The following is a 23,606-nucleotide window of genomic DNA, read 5'->3' on the forward strand; positions in this document are numbered from 1 at the left end:
TTTGTTTGATAGACATATTCTTTTACAATTTTTTAAACTGTCTTTGAGACTTATTCAAAATATCAAGTGTTTCAACTAAATGAATGTTGATAGTTAGTCACATTCTGCAATATAAAAAAAATTAACATTATAAAATTGGTGCTTATCCTGTTTTTTTCTTTTACTTTATCAACATTTAGGTAAGTTGTTAAGATTAATATGAAATATTAGTAATCTAATGATTTTTTTTTCTAAGGTATCACAGCCATTCTGGTTATCACTGTATCTGGAATTTTGATTGGTGCTGCTGTTTTTGCTCTCTCTAAAAGAAATAAAGTAACAAGTGTGGATGTTCATCTTGAAACAGCCCTACCAAAATCAAAGGAAGGATTAACTTCTAAGGAAGAGTTGAAACAACTTCTCATGGAAGGCTCAGAAGATGAAATGTAGCACTGGATGGCAAACAGAATGATGCCAGTTGCCCAATAAACAATTATAAATATATATGCTTGCAAAGTGCTTATAAATTTATTGTAAACATGCTTTTTGAAAAATGAAATGCATGCAATTTCTGAGAGTCATTTATATTTGAAGAATCAGATATTAAAAAGTACATTTTCTACCAATTGTATTTCTCTTGATTTTTAACGTCAATGTATTTTAACAAGTATTACTTAGATGGTGTACAAACTGAGATATAAACAGCATTAAAAATTTGACATTGGAGTATGTGATAAGTGAAGATGAAATCTTATTTTTGAATAAATTTAGAATTGTTTTTCACTACATCACAAATCTGAAACGATATACAAGGTAAAATTGCAAGTTAAGTGATTCCTTTTGAGTAAAGAAAAGTCAAAGATATCTAGTCTATTGGCCTGATTCTTTAAGTGTATTTAGATGTTAAAAGTTCTTTGTTCCAAGTGTTAAAACTCTTCAGCACATTGTGTATTCATAAAAATGTGTGTTATTTCATATAACTCATTATAACACTTGGTAACACAACTTGTTTGGTTATATTGGTAAATCATAAGGACAATCTTAATTTATATAGCAAGTGTCAACATATTTTTTAATTCCTAATTCCATTAAATCATAAGCATTGTTTTCATCAAACAAGAAACTCAGACTTTTATTATTATTATTCCATTTCTATGTTTTTACATTTTTGATCATTCACTTGCCATGCTTTCTACTTTTAGTAAATTTAATACTGTGCTTTTTGAAATTTTTTAAAAATCATTTTCATTTACATGAGTGAGTTGTAATTGCTTTTAATCAAACTAATAATAAATACTTTGAAAAGGTTTCATAATCTCCTATATGTGACATACAAAAATGAAAATATCTAGCCTAATTAAGTGCCTTAAGATTAAGCCAAATAATTCTCCAGGCTTTCCATTCACAATTTGTCTTAAATATCTAAAAACATTATATACAATTTTTTTATATACGTTACGTTCAGAATGAAACAGAAAATTTTATTCCTGTGCTGAATATAGACAGATTGCAATAGAGAAATGATTGTTTTAATAACTGGGTATCTGTCTGCTGTGCGAGTTCCACAAATAATTAGGAAGTAAGTGTTCTTTAGCCAGTTATAGATTACTGTTTGCACTAAATACTGTGGGAAATAAATATTAGAGATAAGAATTTAATTGATTAAACTTTTATTGAAAATAAAGCACTCAAACAATAAATAATTAGCCAATAAAATGTAGTTTATACTACATTGCACACAAGTTACAAGTAATATAACTACTAAGGTAACATAACAGCATACTTCTTTAAAATGAAGCTACTGAGATGGAGCGCATTGTACCAGAGGATGTGCAGAAAAGTTAAATCTGTTGTATATATCCTCAGCACTATTGATGTGACCACAGGCATTAAAATTCTGCTACTTTCTGAAAACTCCTAATGCACAGACCCCATTCTAAGTGATTCTAACATTTTAAAATAATTTAAGTTGGTTTATAACAGGTTGAAGTTCATTATCCTTTTAGGATACTGAATTATTAACACTTTTAAGTAATATTTTGTTTCAAACGCATATGAGAAATCAAGTCTGTTGTTTGTTTGGAATGAAGTTAATGTTTATATTTTGATTTAATTTTAGATTCATGCTAGGTGTGTTACTTTGTGTGTCAAAATATTCATCACCTATGGCTTGATGTCTCTTGTTTGCTTTGTAATTCAATTTTAATTTTAGCTTCCCTAAGCTTATTTTCTTCACATAGTTATATTTAAATAAAAATTATGGAGATTGTTTTCATTCGAGATATTTTTTCACAGGAAGTTTCAAAATATTTCTTTACTCACAGAATGGGGATAATTCCACATCAGGGAGATTCAAGATAAAATAGCATTTAAATAATCGTGGTGGCTCTACATTGAGTGGCTTAGGATAGAATAGTTTCAAATATTTGGGATAAATGTAATGTCACATTGAAAGAATCAAACAGTTATGGACCAAAAGATGAATTTTTTATCTACATTAAAGAGTCAATAATAATTTATCAAAATAGATTACAAATAATTACACTGGAAAATTTATGATACATGTTGTTCTAGAGTGAATTACTAAGGACTGTTAAACAATAAGTGCTCAAGTTAATTTTATACAAAAAATTGAGATAGCTCATCAATGAGAATGAAGGCCAGTCACAGTTTAACTAGTGCCCCAAGCAAAAATTAAGGCTGCAACCTTACACTCAAGCTTCCTGTGGATTTGGCAGTCACTTATGATTCCTATCCATAATATTGGGGCTGTTCAGAATGCTTCTGTATGGAAGGATGTAGAAGTAAAACTAAGTGACAAAGAAGGGAATTCCATATTGATTCAATAAACTTTCATATTGAAAACTTAAAGTAGTTTTTACTGAAATTTTGCTGTCAGAAAAGTGCCATCACCAGTGAATATGTAATTATATTTGTGTTAATTCTCATATCTGATATTTTGCAAGTCACAGATATTCATTTATTATTTTATTATAATTTTGGTGCATTTTAGTTTTCCTTTTTTATTTATTCACAATACTTTTAAATACTTCAAGACAGAAATATTCAGGATAATTCAACACTGAAATTTAGGCCTTGCACATTGTTATTTGTGTTAAGAGAGATTTTTATTAAAGTGATAATTATTCTACAAGTATAAAATTATTCATAAGAGTTGATCAAAAACTCAATATTTGTGTGATGTTTTTGTGATACAATATATTTTAATGTGTGAAAATGGTTATGTGGGGTTGTATCATTTTCAGGTACAGTATTTTATGTAAAGATACACAAATTTTAAGTATCATTAACAATTTTTAAACTTTATATGTACTCATATTGTAGCCTGTCAAAAAGAAAATATATTCTAGTGTGAAAGATATTTTTGTTAGATCTGTTTGCAGTTGTAGATATATCTTTAGAATATAAACAGTGCTGGGGGAATTTTCCTTCAAAGCTACAATCAGATTAAGATGATCAGGCATTTTAAAGCATGTTTTATGAACTATGATAATAAACAATTTTTCATTTAAGCATATAAAGTGTACACGTTGCATACACTTATTAAATATGTTTATTGCAGTTTTTACATTGTATTATGCCATAGTCACATGAGGATGTGGATCGTGTTTGTAGTGTGTTTTATAATGATAAAGAGTTCAAAATGGGTGGTTATATCCATGTATTTACTGTCAGTTGATAATTATAAGGAATTTGTAATATCACATGAAATAATTAAAATAATCAATAATATTAGCAGTTTAAGAATCAGAAGGTTATCAGAATGTTGGGTTTCTTTATTCATAGTTATATAGGATGTATATTAAAATCTCTGTGATGATGTACAAGTTGGTTTGACTTGAATGTGACTATTGAAAATACCAACATTGAAAATGTAACAAATTACTTATTATTTCTTGTTCACAACTGATACATATATTTGTGTTCATTACTTTTAAAAACGTTGTATGTACTAATATATTAATAAGGTTAAAAAGGACATTATCAATACTGCACACCATCCATCATGCTTACAGAATTCCTAAGTTTTTATTAGTACCATGAAGTAAGTACTTCATAAACAATTTTGAAAAAATCAATAAATTATATTAGTAAGCTTGAATATGGAAGTATACATCATATAGTTTTAGTATGGAAAATGTACGTGTATATTTCATATTTGAATAAACAAGTTTTTAAGTTATGCATTGGTTGTTACAACATATTTAAACACAAGAAAGATGAAAAATCCCAGAGACTTTTATTAAAAATAATTTTAAAAAGAATGCTCATTGCCACAGTAATGAGAAAAGAAAATTTATATTTCAAGATGCTGAAATAAACCACTTTAATCTGAATTTGATTTGGTGTTTTTGAATAAATAGTTAAGTAGAAGAGTAGAGAAATTAATTATTTTTAACTGTAAATATAATTATTTTGGAAAGTTCTACATTAGTATGTTTTTCTCCGCAATAGCTAGAAAATGTCAAAATATTATTAAGTTTAAACATCTAATAAGCACATGATACAAATGTATAACAAAATATTTATATTGCCTGATCATTATTCAAATTATTTTAATGGATTATAATGTAGGAGATTGGATTGCATGATTCAGCTCTGTGGTTGCATGTTCCTTTTTTTTTTTCAGTTAAATATCTTGTGAAATATGTGTGCAGTGTTGTACATAACATGCCATGGATCCCACAAAGAAAATTTTAGGTTCCCTCTATTTTTCTTTCTAAACCTCACTTCAGAAAAATATGTAATTTATTATACTCTTAATGGATGATAGTTTTTTAATAAATACAAACATGTACTTCAAGATAAGCAAAACATTCTATAAGTACACTGTTTCTTTTCTGTTATTCCATGAAGTGCCACCTGTAAAGTTTAAACTTGTTTTTTATATTAATGAAGTAAAAACAAAATATTAATTTTAAAGTAAATCTCAGAAAAAAAACTATTGAAATAATTAAAATTTACACATAAATTTCAAAGTATGATATGGTACAGAAGAAAGTTGCTTATTGGTCATGCTAAGGATAATAGTATAACTGTGGAGGCTTTATACTATGCTACAGAAGTATGTATACCACTGTATTTGCAAGTTTCTGTCTAATTTTTGTAATTAACTGACAAGTAAATGTTCTGTAATTTTTGGTTTATTTGTTAATTGTATAAGAAAATACCAATTCTCATTTATGTGTTTTTTTGTTAAATATATGAATAAGGATGTATTCTTGATAAACCCAAGAATAAAATAATTACAAAATATGTATAAGAATTCATTATATTTTTAGAATACTGTATGTACAATTATGACCAATAATTGCTAATTTTTGTAGTTAAATGACAAGTAAATATTCTGTAATTTTTGGTGTACTTGTTAACTGTATAAGAAAAAATACCAATTCTCATTTATTTGTTAAATATCTGGATAAAGATGTATTCTTCATAAACCCAAGAATAAAATAATTACAAAATGTGTGACAATTCATTATATTCTTAGAATACTGTGTGTAAAATTATGGCCAATAATTGGAATGCATTTGTTAAATAACATGTTTCTAGTGAGACTATAAAATCCAGTAAAGTAAATTTCACCTTTATCTGTAAAATCATTGTGACATAAGATTATAGTTATTCACCCACCAGATCAATTTAATTAAAGTTCCTTTTATCTTCACACCCAGTGTGGCCAGATGATTAGGGCATTCGACTTGCAATCTGAAAGTCACGAGCTCAAATCCACATCACACCAAACATGCTCGCCCTTTCAGCCATAGTAACATTATAATGTGATAGTCAGTACACTATTCATCAGTGAAAGAGTAGTCCAAGAATTCACTGCTAAATTAGGGATGGCTAGTGCAGCTAGCCCTTGTGTAGCTTTCAAAAACAAACAAACCTTTTATCTACAAAACCTCATCTAGCTTCCTGTTTTACTTATTTTGGGTTAAATTTAGTAAAATTAACTACGTGTTTTACACTAAGTTTAACCTGTGTTGATTGCACTTTGTTCAGAATTTCTCTAATTTAATGTAACATTCTAAATAGAGCTGAGAAGTTTGTGGGCTTCAGTCATCAGGTTTTGTCGTTTTATTATTCTCACACAAGACGTGTATAGTTGGAATTATTAAAAATAGAAGTAATGAAAATAGTTTCTATTAAATGATTATATTTATTAGTTACAACAAGGACTACCAAATTTCCTGAGTGAAAAACATGGTTTCTTATTTCTCCACTCAAAGGAGTGACACTAAAAGCTCCAGATAATTTTAAATTAGATTAACATTTACCATTTGCTAAATAATCTGATGTTTATTGCACTGCATTTTAAAACCACAGACAAACAGAAGTTGTTAAAAGCTAATGTAATTAATAATGAATAAATAAAATTGTCTTAAACCTACCCCAACAAATGTTTCATCCCTTTTATAGCTTTTTTCAAACCTAAATTGCTGCAGCCATCTAGTGATATGTTAAGAAAACATAAGAGAAAAGGAGAGAACATTGTACCACATGATCTTTTTTTGTTAGGTAATTGTTTAAGTAAAGTTCAAACAGCAGGAATATTGAAGGTAGCAGCATCAGTTCTCTTAATATGAATCAGGCTTAAATCTTAAGTTTATGAACAGTTATCTTGCATTTCTTTGCACTTGTTGACTAAATACAATATATCCCACACTAAAATATAAAGTAACACCATTGTTAACACAGTACTATGAAATACTACACTCGCATTCCCAGTTAGTTCCCTAGAGATCCAAACAGTACGCAGCAACAGTGAAAAAAGCACAACAACTAATAACAGTACCACAAATACAAAACACTCAAAATGACAAAAGAACAAGGCTCCTGGACATGACAAAAATACAGTATATACTTATCAAAGCAGGCATATCAAGACTATGTGAACATGTAGCTCCTATCTTTAATCTATTCATAAAATTTGGATATATATATACTATCAGCTTTTGGAAGCTAGTGAATGTTTCTGAAAGGACGAAAACTACTAGTAAAATCATCAGTTTAAGAGTTTTGGCATATAACAAAATTACCAGAAATATAAAATGAACTCAGGAAAACAAAAACAGAACATTTAGTACAATTTACAAAAACAATGGTTGATAGTTTTACTGAAATTAATGCACTGCCACTTGCTTTCTCAATATTGATAAAACATCAACACTGCATGGCACAACAGACTGAAATATCTATTGTCACAAATGAAACTACTGTGAAGTATCACTCGCTGGTTCTACAACTTCTTGGACAAGAAAGCCAGAATTGAACACCTTCTTGGAGTATTTTATCCCAGAGACACAACCCACAAGTTGGAGATGCTAGCCCTGTTTTATTCATCATGGATGTGAGTGAAATGCCACTGTCTAAATCTAATTTTTATCATACAAAATAATAAACCAAAGAATCTCTCACAACTGAATCTAGAAAATACCCTATTGAATCCATAACTGCCTAATAATGGACAAACTGATAAATAAAAATGAACATCACATTTAGCTATGTAAAAACAGCTAGTATGGGTTGAAAAAACTTACACAGAGAAGCGAACAACATTTCTACCTTCTTCAGTCATCGTCAGGTTCACAAAGATAGAAAGAGGTAACTGACCGATAGCTGACCATATGTTTGAAGAGGGGAGCTGGACTAAACATTCCTTGGGACTCAGCACATGAAACAAAACAATAACTCAATATGCTAAGAAACCAAATAAACAGCCATAAAACTACACTCACCAGATAAAATTGACGAATTAGACAAAATAAAACAATACTTCACCAACATCAATAAGTTTCCTCCACAAACCATAGAAAACATTACTTGCACACACCTAGACAAAAAGCAAAATCAACTAACAAAAGTAAATATACCTCACAAATCAAAAAATCACGAAACCATATACTGCTGTATACCATATATTCCTGACCAATAACCAACATTTGGCAAAAACTAGTAACAAAATATAACATTCCAGTTAATACTAAATTTGTTCAAAAACCAGGCACAAAACTAAAGTCTATACAATGTAAAAACTACACTGACAAACACCACACCAACATTATTTATAAAATACAATGTGATAACTGTCACGACTTCTGTATTGGAGAAACAAGTAAAAAATGAAAACCAGATTCAAGGAACACAAAAAGTCACCTTCACACGTTTTCAAACACTGCAAATTAAATAAACACAACATAACCATAAAAAACACCCAAATACTAAATAAACAAACGCAAAATAAAGAAGCCTTACGCCTACTTATACAACAACTCAAGCCCAAAATAAACCAATACAAAGGAACACCTTTATACCTATATTAATAAATATAATCAAACATCTAAGCACACCCTCTACATTCCCACACTCAATTACACAACCCCATTCAAACATGTGGTTATCTATCGGTCAGTTCCCTCTTTCTTTCTTTGTGAACCTGACAATGACCGAAGAAGGTTGAAATATTGTTCACTCCTCTACATAAAATTTTCTCAACCCATACCAGCTGTTTTTACATATACATTTTTCTCTAAAAGTGGGTTTTCTTGTTATCACAGATTATGATGTTAAATAAACCTTTTTAAAATAAAATTATGTGAAAACAGGATAAGAGCTATGTTTTCAGTTGGTATTTAGGGAACTGTTTATGTGAACAAAACTTTCTGCAGACAAAGAAACCCAGGTTTATATCAGAAAACCTGAAAACTCAATGCAATATACTCATGAACATGGCCTGAACAGGATCACATGCTTACGCAAATAACACATGCAGTGACTGCACAATGTAAAAATAGGTTTTCCTAACTATCAGATTGTATTCTACTGAAGAATTAATGTGGGATTCATCCAACATCCAATAACTAAGGAGAGAGGTAAGGGTCCAGCTGCACCTGATCCTCTCAAGTCACATGATCAAAATGAACCACTGAATGAAATAAAAGAACTGAACACAAAGTTTTTGGCAATACTTAGAGGACAAAATGAAGATTGAGATAGCTCTGTGTGAAATAAGGTGACTCTGTACTGGAAACGTGCATTGCAATTCAATATAATAAGATTAGCACTTTAAGCTTACATTATAGCATGATAAAAAACTTTAAATTTCTGGAATGAACAAATTATTTCAACTGCAGTGCAAAAATAATCTTCAATCAAAATTAGATTTTGAGTAACCTATTAATTACTATTTTATAGAAAAATGTGTTTTAATCTATACATAACTGGCACTGTTACTTCTGGTAAGATCTTAACAGCAGTTGTCCACAGTTTACTATATGTACTCAAAACACTTTTTTTTCTTCATACAATTTATTCCATTTTGAATGTGTCTAATCAAAAAGCATTTTGCCAAAATGAGAATCCTGTATGGTTTAGTTTTAACTTTGAGTACCTTCAAGTTTCTGTAATACATAGACAAAATAGTTCCTTGAAGAATTACTGTATTTAAATGCAAAAACATGTTAAATCTATGTATTTTTACATACAGTTAGTTAAGACAAACTATTCATTGACTTCATTTAAACTCATTTTCTAATTACACTTTTGCAAATATTTGCAAAAGCTAAAAATTGAGCATCCTTTCACATAACTTGAACCCAGTATAATTTCTACAAAACCTTGCATTATTATATTTGATATGTAAATAACTTAAAATTTAATTCTAAGAGTTCAAACTCAAGTACTGAGATCACTTTCTGATGATTTAGCAACTGCTCAGAAAGCATTCTCGGCTGTAGTTTCAAAATTACAAAAAAAAAAAAGTTTTAAGGAAACATGGTATATATAGGATGTAGTATTCTCAAATATGTTTAAGTTACTATTTTTTATATATTTAATTCATGTAAACAATGTTTATTACATAATATTAACTGTCTCTCTGTCTGTCCTATTGAAAGACTGATGATAGTTAGTAATGATGTTTCTGTCTCGTACTATCCTATTGGAAAACTGATGACAGTTACTTAGGATTACTCAAGATTATTAAAATAAATCACACATCACAAATTCAGTGAACCTTTGCAGTACTAAAACGTTTATTTATGGTAGTTAAATATTATGCAATATATTTACACACAATATTTAATGTAAAAAAGAAAGTGAGTTGTAAGATGTATGAATTTATATAACTTTATCACCAGTAGAACTTAAATTATTTCACAACATTATAACCAGTCTGTAACACTTATTTGTGAGTATTAGCCTCACACATGAATCAGGTTCAAAAATCTACTCAGTTATTTTCAGGCATCAAAATGATGTTCAGCCTTCTAAGTTCATCTAGAGTGAAGGGAGGGGGATATAGAAACTTTCCTTTAGCTCCAGGGACCACATAACCAATTATATTCACTTGGAAGATCACACAATCCAAAAACATTACTTTTTTCAACATCATCAGCATTAGTGTTACTCCTATCACGCAGATAGGGAAACATTTAAGCTAATGACATATGTTGTGCGCACAATGTAGCCCACAGACTGCAGGTTTAACATCCTGATCTAGATTTTAAAAATTGCCAATTATAAACAATGCTAGAAGAAATACACAATTTAAGCAAAATGGAGAACACCTCTAATTTAACAAAAATATTAAGTCTCAAAGATGTACTTGGTACTGTAAAACTTAAATTAGTGAATAATTTAGCATTATTAATATAACTGAAGAAAACCTAATATAACCAGACCTTTAGATGGCACATAAATACATGTACACAAACACCATACACATGTAGCTCAAGTAAGAGAGAGATAAAGTAATAAAAATGGTGTCAGAATGATACAAGTGTAGCCAGGTAAGTTATTTGGTTATATTCTGACAGAAGGGAGAATGTAAATGGTAAATCTATACCATCATAAGAACTATAAACAATTTAGTTGTAGCCAATAAGAAAAAATGTAGAAAAGTTGTAGTCTATTAGTAAAGGAGAAGTAAATTATCATACCCAAAAGAAAAGACATAGCTGTAAGCAGTATAGTAGGAAGTGGGTAAGAAAAACTAAAGTTGTGTAACTGGAGTCTCCCAAGAGAAAGAAATCTGCTATAATGTGAACATAACTGGAAAATATCACTTTAAAAATTTCATTCAAATTTAAATTTATTTTCTTTTGTTTGTACTTCAAATCTGTTATTTAAATCTTTACCAGAAAGTACAAATGTACACAAGAAAATATTACAATACACACACACACATTTATATACAGTGAATACACAGCTGTTTAAACAAGCAACTACTCATGCAATCATGATTTAATATTTAAATGTGAAAACCATAGAAACTGTTAAATGATTTAAACAATTTTTAAAAAATTATGAAAATTGCTTTACACAGCTTTTGATTGTTTTCAACATAACACAGGATAATTTTGCTAAACTTCAAGTGAAGCTTTCAATGGTGAAATTTAGTTATTGTCCTTTTAGTTGCATGTAGCTTTTCATACTGTTTAAATTATTATTAAGCTGCGAGAGTTTTGTTACAACTTTAATAAAAGTTTAAGTATTTGGGATATAAAAACATGTTTGAACATTAACACAAAAAAAGCTCCAAGATCACTAAGCACAAACAAATCACTTACACAAGTTGATGATTAGTTTTAACATCATACAATAGCTAAAGAAACAAATATCAGAAACACAGTATTTCAGTGATTGTCCATAATTACCATAATTCCTCACTCTTGTACCAATGATCTTCAAAATGATTTATAACAGCTTACCACTGCCATCATTCAGTAATATGAACACAAAATAACATGCACTGACTAGTTAGGTAAATACACAAGTAATCACATCAAAAAAAGCAAAGATTTTATCCTAAAAACCAAACTACATAAAGCATTCTAACCAGTTGTACCAGGTCTCATTTAGAATTTTAAAGTTTAAAACTGCTAGTTATTTGAGTACTGGCAGATTTATATTCTATTATAAAGATGATGAAATTCTAGGCAGTATTTAATCAAGATAAGCGAATCACAAAGCAGCAGCACAGTAATATATTTTGTACTTTAAACCAGTGGCAAAAAACAGTTAAACATTTTAATTTCAACTACTTAGCAAACTCCCACAGCTTTTAAACAGTACTTAAATAATAGTTACTACCATATTAACAAATTATTTTAATCAGAAACATGTACACTTGAGTCTTTAGTTAGCTTTGAAAAACTGCATGTAACTAATAACAAAATATTTGAATACTTTGAATGAAGATAATAGTGTAAGTCTATTTATCCAAAACAAAGTAATTTCTTGCCAATGACAACAAGACATAACTGTTAAAACTATTACTCATTTCTTTTCTTAAGACAAAGAAAAACAATTTTCCTTGTAATTTTTCCTTTTACAAGATTAATATCAAATATGGAATAACTTTTAAGTATATACAGTTGCACTGTCATATACTTCACTTCTCAAAATGTTCTCTTTTAAAACAAAATGAGGCACAATAATGAACTCTCGTGAACTTTTGGGGTTAAAAAAGGGGGTATACAAAATATACAAAAATTGCACCATGATCTTAATAATTCATATTTCTGTACAATACATAATCATTTGGCTTACATTTAGACTGTCCTTGATCAGTTCTTACTCCAAACATACACAGGATTTTAACAATTTTATAACAAGACTTCCATAAAGACAAATCTCTGATACCAACAAAGAGAAAAATAACACAGTAAAGTGTTTATATGAGAAACATTACCCAAACAACTCACAATCACAACACACCAATTTCTGTTGCATCTGCCTTAAAATTTAATTTAAAAATTAACTCTCTAACAAAGAGGGACAGAACATACAATTGTCCACACAGTAGTCAGTACTACTATAAGAATAACAGTTCTTCATTAATAATCAGAATGTTATGTCTGAGGTTCTAGTTAATAATAGCTTCAGTGTTGGTTGAAGAACTTTGGAGAATGCTGCTATTACAAGGGAAAACATTATGTGTGCTTAACTGGAAAAGGGTGTGCTTCTGTATTGAACACCCACTTATCCAGAGGCAGAATACTGTCATCCGAGAACAACAAATAAAGATATTTTAAGGTCTCAGCAAGAAAGTAACTCTGCTGGACATCATCTTTTGGTCCATCCAGAAGATAGACATTCTTCAAGCCTGTGTAACCACCTTCCACTCGACAGTGCTTTTCAATAGCCTGGGAGGTAAAGTGAAATGTAAGAATCCAAGAATAAACTGTATCACCTAAACTTAATTTATGTATTCAGAAACTTAAACATGTACTTGATTTGGATGTAACAGTAATCACTACTGTGGTTTTTACATACAATATGTAATTACAATTTTAATCTTTTTAATATAAGACACTAATATAATTTCCATCATGGGTAATTAAGCAAGTTGCCACAGCAAATATGTATTTAATATTTAAAAAATATATTGGTCTTAATACCATGAAATTAAATTTTTGTCTGAATTGATCTGTAAGGTTAATATCTTCAAGTCCTAAGCTTGTGCTTTCTTGAAAATCATTCTATCCTAAAAAAAAATTTACTTATCTTCTAACCTCAACAACTTCCCAACCCCAATCACGGTACTTAGGATCATGTGTAAACCTCCAAAGGTAAAAGTACGTTTCAACAGTCTCTGGTCTTTGAATGTAATACTTCTCATTTTGTTTCACAGATTTAGCCTCAATACCTTCTAAGAATCGGAAGGTCTCTGGGCCCAGTTTGGTAGCTAAGGGAAAAATGAATGTATGTTATATATCATGTACAGTATGAGAAAAGATAACTTTAACTAACCAAATTAAACTAACAATCACGTATGCACACAACGTTCAAATATGGAATCAAAATCCATGTTTTAATTTACATGTAGCTAAACAAGCACACACAGTACCTCATTTAAAAAACAAGAACCAAGTTCCAACACTACACTTCATAACAACTTACACATTAAGTAAAACTAAAACATCTTTCTGGTAAATTCCAGTCAAGCAACTATTTAGTTGAACATAGAAACTTTAGACCTTAAATATAACAATTACAAGGAGTTATCTTCATAACTAACAAAGATATGATAGAAGTAACAATTACAAGGAGTTATCTTCATAACTAACAAAGATATGATAAATATAACAATTACAAGGAGTTATCTTCATAACTAACAAAGATATGATAGAAGTAACAATTACAAGGAGTTATCTTCATAACTAACAAAGATATGATAAATATAACAATTACAAGGAGTTATCTTCATAACTAACAAAGATATGATAGAAGTAACAATTACAAGGAGTTATCTTCATAACTAACAAAGATATGATAAAAGTAAACTTATACAGCTTTGTTCACCTAGTACACAAACACTAATATTTTCAGTACAAGAAAAAGGTGCATGAATCTGTTAAAACACATTTTGAAAAGTTATATAATACTAATTACTTCAGTAAAAAGTGAGACTAAAATATTTCTTAAATACAAATAGTTATGCAGTAATATTTTATGTTAATAAAGTAATTAAAAATAGAAATATGTTTACTTACCAGACCTCTGATAAGATTCATGACAAGTATTTCCAATATTTTTAGCCAGTTCCATATAGTGCTCTTTACGGTCATCAGGGAGTGACTGTGATCCCAAAGCTAACATTCCACCTGTTACAATTGTTTAAATAAAACGAAAAAAGTCCTCTTCTGAAATAATTTATAATATTCCATGGACATCTAATAAACATTGTTTACTTTTTATGTACTTAACAGCTTAAAGCACTTTACTGCTAATCCTAAAGCTGGGAATGACGACTTAATTTGAAAAATATTCTTTCAGGTTATTTTGTCAGCAAGTGTTTTCATTAAGTAATTCAATTTGGTAACTTGTTAAATTTAAGACAAAAGGTCTCAATACACTTTTAGGTATTTTCAAAACATAGATGTAAATGTGAAAATAAGAATTATTCACTTAACTGGACTGTAAAACTTATTACAGTAATGAATTGTTTTACATGAAAACAAAAATCAAATTTCCCTTTTTCATATGTGCATATACATATACATATACATATACATATACATATACATGCACATACACATATGCATTTATAAAATTGTATACAACTATAGATCATAGTAGTTGATAGAAAATATTTCAGGATGGTAACCCACAGCTATCAGAAGGTATTCAATGTCTTTAAAATGTGTATCTTAATTTTGTTAGTAATTCATATCATTAACCTTTTTACATGAATTTAAAAGTTGTTAACAATATACAAAAGTAACTATGGATTAGGGAAAGAAAAAAGTGTTAGTCTGTTTTAATGATTTTTACATTGCACAAAATATGCTTGCCAATGAATGTTATACAAACTATGATATATTTTGCTGCAACAATATCCTCCTTTGCATGTACAATCTTGTCTTTTTCTTCTGTTAAACTGTACAACATTATACTGTGATAATTTTTTAAATAACTCAAAGTATAATTTTTGGTAAATATTTTCAATTCTTGTAATATAGAATTCAGAATTATCACACAAAGTTACAAAGTATCACCTATGCATAGCTGTCCTTAATTTTAAAGTGAGAGACTACAGGACAGATAGCTATTCAACAACACAAAGTGCAGATCATATTTTTGCAGCTATGGACCCTAACACCCTCAGGTTCACAGGTTAAACACACTAGCTGCTAGGTTATACTTGGCTGATATCAATCAAACCTTTGCAGTTGTCCACAGAGTGATCAGTACTACCATAAGAATAATAGTTCTTTATTAATAATTGGAATATTATGTAAGAGGTTCTAGTTAAAAATAACTGCACTGTTGAAGAACCACAGAGAACAATGCTATTACAAGAACAAGACATGTTCTTTATGTGTGCTTAACTAAAAAACGAGTGTTTCTGTATTAAACACATGTACAATCAAATAGCTCATCACCAATAGTTTTCACAGCAATACTACATAAGTATAAATGAGAGCTGTCTACCTGTAAGGTTCTATTTCTGAATCCACAGATAATTTTATACCATTAAGATCCATAGCATTTGATAATTTGAAAAACTGATATGATATCAATTTAAACCTTATTGTTTGCTGAGATCTGTATCTGAAGTCATGTAAAAAGTAACCTTCAGATGTTTTCATTTCTACCTAGTCCTTCAATGAAAAAATTTAGGGGAACCCTGATACGTACTTTAAATATAATTTTACAAGAGTTTTAATTATTTCCCTTTAAAGTTAAACACTGCAGAGAAAATACTGTACATATGTAGATATATATACATGTAGATGTGTAAATCTGAAATGTATTACAATACGGCATTAAGTCACAAATATAAAGGCAGCAACTAAAAATGAGTAATCAGCAACCGTCACAATATCCTCAAAATCTTTTATAAATAAAGGAAGGACACAATGAGTTAGCCCTGTATTTTATGCAAGTTTAACAAGTTTCCACCACCTAGGTACAAGTGCCTATAGTAAAATACTGAAGTCAAGGTGACAACAATAAAAGAACTGCACATTGTGAAGCAAACAATTTGTTTCTCTACATTTCAAAACATTGATTTCAATACATCAGTATGACATATGAAAAAGGTAGCAACTGATCAAACATAAAACATGTTAATTTCTAGTGTTATATTGGTAAAAAAAATTATACACTTTCAAACCACAGTTCTGCTTACAGAAAATAAATTTATGTCAGAACAGGTTTCCCCTTTCTTAATATTAACTATGTACAGAATATGAGGAGAGTTTTGCTGTACTGTTGTTCCAGTAATAAAGTCTCTGACATAAATAAACTTAAAAATGATAATGAATAGTTTCTCCGAACATTCAATTATATCTGTCCTGTCAGTAATCTTATCTCTATAGGTAAAGTATGTTATATAATATTTGTCACCATACACAGTTTCTATTTATTCTTTTAAGATTTAAATCACAAACAGAACTCTTTGACAACACTTACCAGAGAAACAGGCAAGATGGTCCATTTTGTGTTCTAATCTTTCGTATCTCATATCAGCAAAATACTTTAGGCCACCTTTAGATGTTTGTAGGAGCTTCTTTTCAACTCCCTGAGTATTAATTTCAGATAAAATATTGTTCATTTTAAGATACAAAATCTATATCTTTTATATCCATTCAGACCGATACTTTATAATTAAATAATTAACACCTTATAAATACTGAAAAAGGACAAGTTCACAGAAAAGACTGTCTGCCATTCACTAACAAATATGTGGCTCCATAGAACCTACAGTAAAATACTGGAAAACAGCTGGCACCACTGCAGGACATACAAGTGTAATGAAACACACAAGAGTTTATTTCTTTATCTTTCAAGATAATAAAAGGCACCTCTGGACAAAAAATAGATATATACACGGATAAAAGTTAACAATTTTCTTACGATGAAAATGTATTTCCAAGAGGTACTTATCTCCCCTCACCAACAGAATTTCACTTCCAGGTGTATACAACTGATTACTGATCATTAATATTAAGAGCTTGCTTACAATACAGAGAGAATTTTGAAAACTGGTAGAGGAAACAAAACACAAGATAAGCCTCATTACTTGTTTAGGTGCATATTTTATATGAAATATACAAGAATGAGAAATGAGTTTTAATGAATCTTGATAGACCCTGGAAACCAGAAAGGTTTACATGCTCTCTGGAGCATCTTGGGACACTAAATATTCACATAATTTACTGGTAGGATGATCCATACACACTGGACCTTGGCCAGTTTAATTCATACTCCAAAGACCAAAATTACTGGTCAGTTAACAAACACACTGGCCATTTCATGAAACACTGAGGCACTATGTGTACAAATCACTTTCCACTAGGACAAATTATTAATCCATAAATTACAAACTGAGTCTCTTGAAAGACAAGTATGGAAAATTTCAAATGTTTACAAATGAATCTCTCTTTATACTATAATAATGTTTCTTTTTTCCTTCCATTTCCAATGACGTAAGCTGAAATTTTTATTGACTGTGCATTTTCACTCTTGTGGATATATTATGCTATTTACCTGAATTGCTTCATCATACATCTGTCTTGCTTGCTGGTCTTTCCCACCAGACTGTATCCAAGCCTTCAACAAGTATTCGTAGAAACTGTCACCAAGAGCACCAATAGAAACATGTCCTGCATTTTAGAATACTTATAATGTAAATAAACAATGAGTAACATTCATAAAAATACCAAATGTCAGAACATTTCTGATCTTTGAAAATCGTTTTTCGCAATTGATTAAGTCCCATGTTCGAAATTAATTAAAAAAATTCATTTATCCTAAAAACAAATAAAACACTTTGAATAAAATTACATCCGACTTTACAAGCATAGAATTATTTATAATAAAATTGTGAATAAAAATTATCTTTTTGACCTATCAATCACTTAACAAGGCAACAAATGAAATAATCAGATGATATTCTAACTCACAAATCTATTGTTTCCTTATCAATAAGGTAAAAAATATACCAGTATATAATTATGTTAAATGCATCTCAGTTCAACAATTACTGATATCAGTATTATTTTAATTCAAGTAACAAGGGCCAAGAGTAACTACTAGTTTGTTTTTTTAGTGTAAAACCACACAATGGGCTACCTACATTGTTTCTATTGCATGAAAATGAACCATGGATTTTAGTGTTACAAGTACGTAAATTTATAACTTATCCACCAAGGGACAACTAAGAGTAAAATAAGAACAATAACACAATAATTAGTATCAAAAGTAAATTGACAGTTTTGATACTTTATGTAGAAAGTGAAGTTTCCTTACAATATATAGTACTAAGAGTAGAGATGTCAGTTTTACAGATACAACTTTATATACAAGCAAAAAAAATTTCTCTTGAAATTTGGTTTTCTTATTGAATATTTGATATATAGAAAAATATATAAATAAAATATATAAATAATGAGAATATTCAATACTTAAGTGTTAGTTACTTCTTTACTGAGGAACTTTGATTTATATAAATTACAAAACATTCACATAAAGTGGTTCAATTTGTTTGTTTTTTTCTATAATGCTCTTCATTCTTTTATTAGCATTTCTAAACAATTACAAGCCATAAATGGTTTAATCAACTAACAGATAGCACTTTTCCATCTTAGAGTCATTGGCAGCATTGACTTCCTTAGTTGGTTTTTCATGTTTACAAATTTCTAATAACTGTTTTCATTGGTTTCAGTCCTAATGCTCCATCTTGGCTACCACATTTCAAACTTCAATCTCAGCCTCATCCATTTCAAAACACAGATCTTTATCCTAAAGGAGATTGAGATTAATGTACCCAATAACAAGATGAATTGTTTTGTCCACTTAGAAGTTTTTCCACAGCTATCAAACTTCTTTCAGTTATATACAAAATAAACATCAGTTGGGTAATTTCTAATCCTGTCTTTTCCACCTTGTTAAAGTACAGTGGTGTTGGCTAACTTCCATGGAATGTCCCTACTTCATGCTTTCAGTTGTATATTAAACTGTGTCATGTGAAACAACTGTTGTATCCAGCCAGTGTTATACTAGGGTACCTTCATGACTATAACTTCAGTTGGATAGGTGTAAGCAAAAGTCCTAATTGGTAGTAAAATTTTGTCAAACATTTTGTTCTTCAATTATTGAGAGGAGTGAATGTCTTCATGTATTTTACATGTCTTCTTAATGCTAAAAAACCTCAAACAATATCAATTTGTCATTTTTGGATGTCAAGACAGCACACAGAATTAGTTGCAACAAGTCAATTCCACTGCTTCTCTGCCTCATATGCAATGACTTAACACTATTGAAGTTCACACAGGTCTTACAGACATGTAATGAATATTTCTATCATTCTATCAAGGGCCAGCTCATTTAAGTGACAGTGCATGTCAACTGAAACTACCTTGCTTCTTGAAATAATGCCACGTTACCCTCAATGGCTCAAATATTATTGTAATTTTTTACTCTTAAATAAAACATATCAAGATTCAACATATCAAACCTTTCACTTTGGACAAGCAACCAATTACTTCACACAGCAGCTTTAACCAACAAGAACTAGGTTAAATGTGGATTTATTTTTCCATTTATTAAATTTCTTCATTTGAATATCCCTTATCCTAACTCTGTTAAAGATCAGTCAAACTGCTCTTAATCCTGTCCATAAATCACATATTAAAATCTCAATTTCACATTGAATCTTCAGTCACTGTTTGGTTCATCAGACATGTCATCAATGACTGTTGAAACACCCTCAACACTTTCAGGTAGGGAAGCAGATCTTGTAAGCCACTACTATTTGTGCCCAAAAAAAACACATTACTGACACCATTTGCACAATACCCATATCTCCTGCACATGCATGTTACAGAGAACAAGCTGACATAGATGGGTCACTCTAACTCATATGCTAAACTCAGGAAGAGTGCACCTTACTTGAAATCTGACAAGGTTTGATCTCTACACTAAGACCATCTCTTTAACTACTTACCCACATAGTGTATTATCTGACATTTTATTTTATTTGTTTGACACCACCTACTTCAACTGGTATTCATCTAGTGTTAGTGACTTTAAAAATTATTCAGAGAACTATGAAAATGATACTTGGCTCTTTTCATTATGACTGATAGGGGAGGAATCACTTATTTTTCAGGTATTTCATGAAACACATCATAATTCACAGTTAATTCATATTCCTACTTGTATTTGAAGCTTTCAATATATTTAAGTTACAGGAAATAATAAAGAAATTCATAAAAAGCATAAAACTACACAATTTCAGTTATAAACCTATCTGTCTAAAACTACAGGTTATAGCTAAATCCAAACATAAATTGTACTATATCAGACTTCCCTAACTTCTAAAGCATGGCATCTACATGTATTGAAAAATTATCTACAAGTTAACCTACACAAATGCCACAAATATCACACTGTTCACCATACTAACAAAATATCAGCAACAAACATTTTAATGACACTACAAGGAAACACTTATGATAATAGATACCACAATAAATTACTTTCAACTGAAGAATAAAGGATCATAGGTTAAAAACATTTATTTCAATCACAATAATTAGAAATTTCAATTACTTAATTGCTTAAAAATGTCAAATTATTTACCCAAAAAACCTATAAAAAAACATTACAGAAAGAATGCCTTTTGGTAATTTTTCTTAAAAAAAAATTCTGAATCACATTTCTATGAATATATAATACTAACATACAAAAAGGTTGTTTAAAAGTTAACAGATTTTCATTTACTATAAACTCAGATTAAAAGCAAAAAAAAATTGTACAGATTAACACCTAAAAAGTATACTACATGAAAAAGTTGCTGAATTACTGGATAAAAACATTTTTCAAATTATTGATATTTATGGAAAGATGTTATATCCTTCCAATTATCTCTACGCGTTATAAGCTAATAACCCCTTTATCAACCACGTCAACGTGAAGGTAAATCCCACGCAAAGGTTCTAGAGAGTGAAACTGTGTCGTCCCTGTCACTTGTATACTTCCTTTTTAGATATGCAATCCGACATATGTCATGACCCTTACAAGCATCAGTGCCATGCCCACAACCATCCAGCTCTGCCCCAGGAGGTAAAGGATTGGCAAACCTTGAATATGTACCATATGAACTGTGTACCATGGTGGTGGTGATAACTGATATACTGCTTTAGGCCCATAGATCAACGTGTAAACTACGTTAAAACAAACTTGAATTATTTGATAAAATATACACAATTTCAAACACTACAAAAGCTTTTTCTAATGCAGTATGCTTTTAAATAACAAAAACATGATCTGAAATTATTGCAAAATACTAACAATATTTTATGATGCTCAAAAATAAAACAAAACATATTGAACTGCAATAAAACCTGTTTCCCTAAACCAAAATGCTTTGGTTAACTTGCAGTATTTCATGACACCACAAAATACTCTTAATAATAACTGCTATCTGTGTGCCTGTCAACATAATTTAAACATTATAAATTACTACTTTGTTTAGCAGAATTTAAAAAAATGAACAGTGATAATACTGCAAAATTTAAAATAGGTATCACTTACGTTGGCCCCATTTGCCAGTTTTAGGATTTAAGTAGTTTGGATAAAGACCTTGAGGTTTTTCCACATTAGCCAGAACTTCTCTAATCTTTGTAACTTTTTCTTTGTACACCGGGTTTCCAGTGATTTCACTTAAATATACAAATTCAAGATGAAGACTTCCAACCTCTGCTAGTATAGAACTTGAACTTGAAGCCCAGGCATAGTTCTTGCTAATACCCCTGTGAAAAAATTAAAAATATTGTATGAATTTAATAGCAAGATTTTCTTAAGCCTTATGAGAAAGTGTGTATATATATGCATTAATTTCTGTGAAGAGAGAGCAGTTACTTTATATATATATATTTATCCTATTAACTCAAGGCAGTTGCCAACCTTGAAACTGAAAACATTTTGAAATTACAACTTATGTTTTACACTGCCTAGAATTAATATTTAATTAATCTAGGATACATTACTGATGTTAACAGTCAGTTTTCAATTCTAAAATTAAATTTATTGAACCAAGGGTAATATACACCATTAACATACAGAAAGTCTTAAAAAGAAACAAAGCCTTGTTATTCACTATCAATAAAAAACTTCCTTGCCAAGAATACTTTTTTAACATTACAAGTCTGTAAATTTACTGCTGACTTGTGAACACTGACATCCAGAATAAGAACTTGTTCAAGAATATGAAAACCTTTCCTTAAAACAACAGGTAATTAAATGTCTGTGCAGAAAAAGTATAGTTGTGTATTATATACGTTACTTTATAACACAAACAATGCTACAGATGAACAGGCTCAATACATAAAATAATCTTGTCAGTCATGAATTCACACCTGAACAAGTCAAGTTGCTAAATTTTGATTGAAATAACACACATAATAGGTAGGCATCAGTAGCAATATATTTAATGAGAATACTGATTGAAAAATATGGTATAAATATGTTTATACACACATAGAGCATAGTTGTATTAAAACACATTCCAGTAAGGCTGTAATTTAGATTAGTATCTAGTGAACTTCACACATTACATATTTTACACACTATCAAATATGTATGTAAATACCATTCACATGAACAATGTTTTTGCATATTTTGGAAAAAACAAAACAAGACTGGTATATTGTACAGAACTACAAGTTAAATGTGTAAAGTCACTAACAAAATGGTAGAAAACCAACATACAGATGGGTGCATGTATCCCAATAATAATATTTCTTGAATCACTATCAATTTGATACTTGGAGAATTTCTTTTAAATTAATTCATGTCATTTTCCCTATACCTGCTTTGCTAAAGGACAATACAAAAACATTATTATTACTATAATGTGCAAAGAAAGACTTTGAGCAACAAGGCTCTTTAAAATACAAAGCCTAACTTTTTCTTATACTATTAGCAAATTTTCCAATTATTGCTACACAACAGAAAATTTTTACAGCCAAAGAAATTACCCAACAAGATGCAAAAACAAATTAAAATACACAATATAATCATTGTAAAATTAAGATATAATAGCCTGAATAATATTTTACCAGGAAAAATCTACACTGTTTGAAATA

General features: G+C 29.6%; 2 protein-coding genes across 2 annotated transcripts in view; one reads left to right on the top strand and one right to left on the bottom strand.

Annotated features, from left to right (window-relative positions):
* The window catches only part of LOC143250654 (ectonucleotide pyrophosphatase/phosphodiesterase family member 5-like), a 28,718-nt gene extending 28,113 nt beyond the window's left edge, over window positions 1-605 (top strand). Inside the window, exon 5 of the mRNA XM_076501517.1 lies at window positions 236-605. Within this exon, the coding sequence (XP_076357632.1) occupies window positions 236-429 (194 nt within the window). The 3' untranslated portion in view covers window positions 430-605. The remainder of the gene's footprint in view (window positions 1-235) is intronic.
* Window positions 606-10,013: 9,408 nt separating this feature from the next.
* LOC143250655 (mannosyl-oligosaccharide 1,2-alpha-mannosidase IA-like) overlaps window positions 10,014-23,606 on the bottom strand; it is a 31,791-nt gene continuing 18,198 nt past the window's right edge. Inside the window, exons 5-10 of the mRNA XM_076501518.1 lie at window positions 22,054-22,271; window positions 18,004-18,119; window positions 16,927-17,035; window positions 14,502-14,612; window positions 13,521-13,693; window positions 10,014-13,151 (exon numbers count right to left, since the gene is read on the bottom strand). Of these exons, the coding sequence (XP_076357633.1) occupies window positions 12,939-13,151; window positions 13,521-13,693; window positions 14,502-14,612; window positions 16,927-17,035; window positions 18,004-18,119; window positions 22,054-22,271 (940 nt within the window). The 3' untranslated portion in view covers window positions 10,014-12,938. The remainder of the gene's footprint in view (window positions 13,152-13,520; window positions 13,694-14,501; window positions 14,613-16,926; window positions 17,036-18,003; window positions 18,120-22,053; window positions 22,272-23,606) is intronic.

This window comes from Tachypleus tridentatus, chromosome 5 (assembly GCF_004210375.1).
Source record: "Tachypleus tridentatus isolate NWPU-2018 chromosome 5, ASM421037v1, whole genome shotgun sequence".
NCBI lineage: Eukaryota > Metazoa > Arthropoda > Merostomata > Xiphosura > Limulidae > Tachypleus > Tachypleus tridentatus.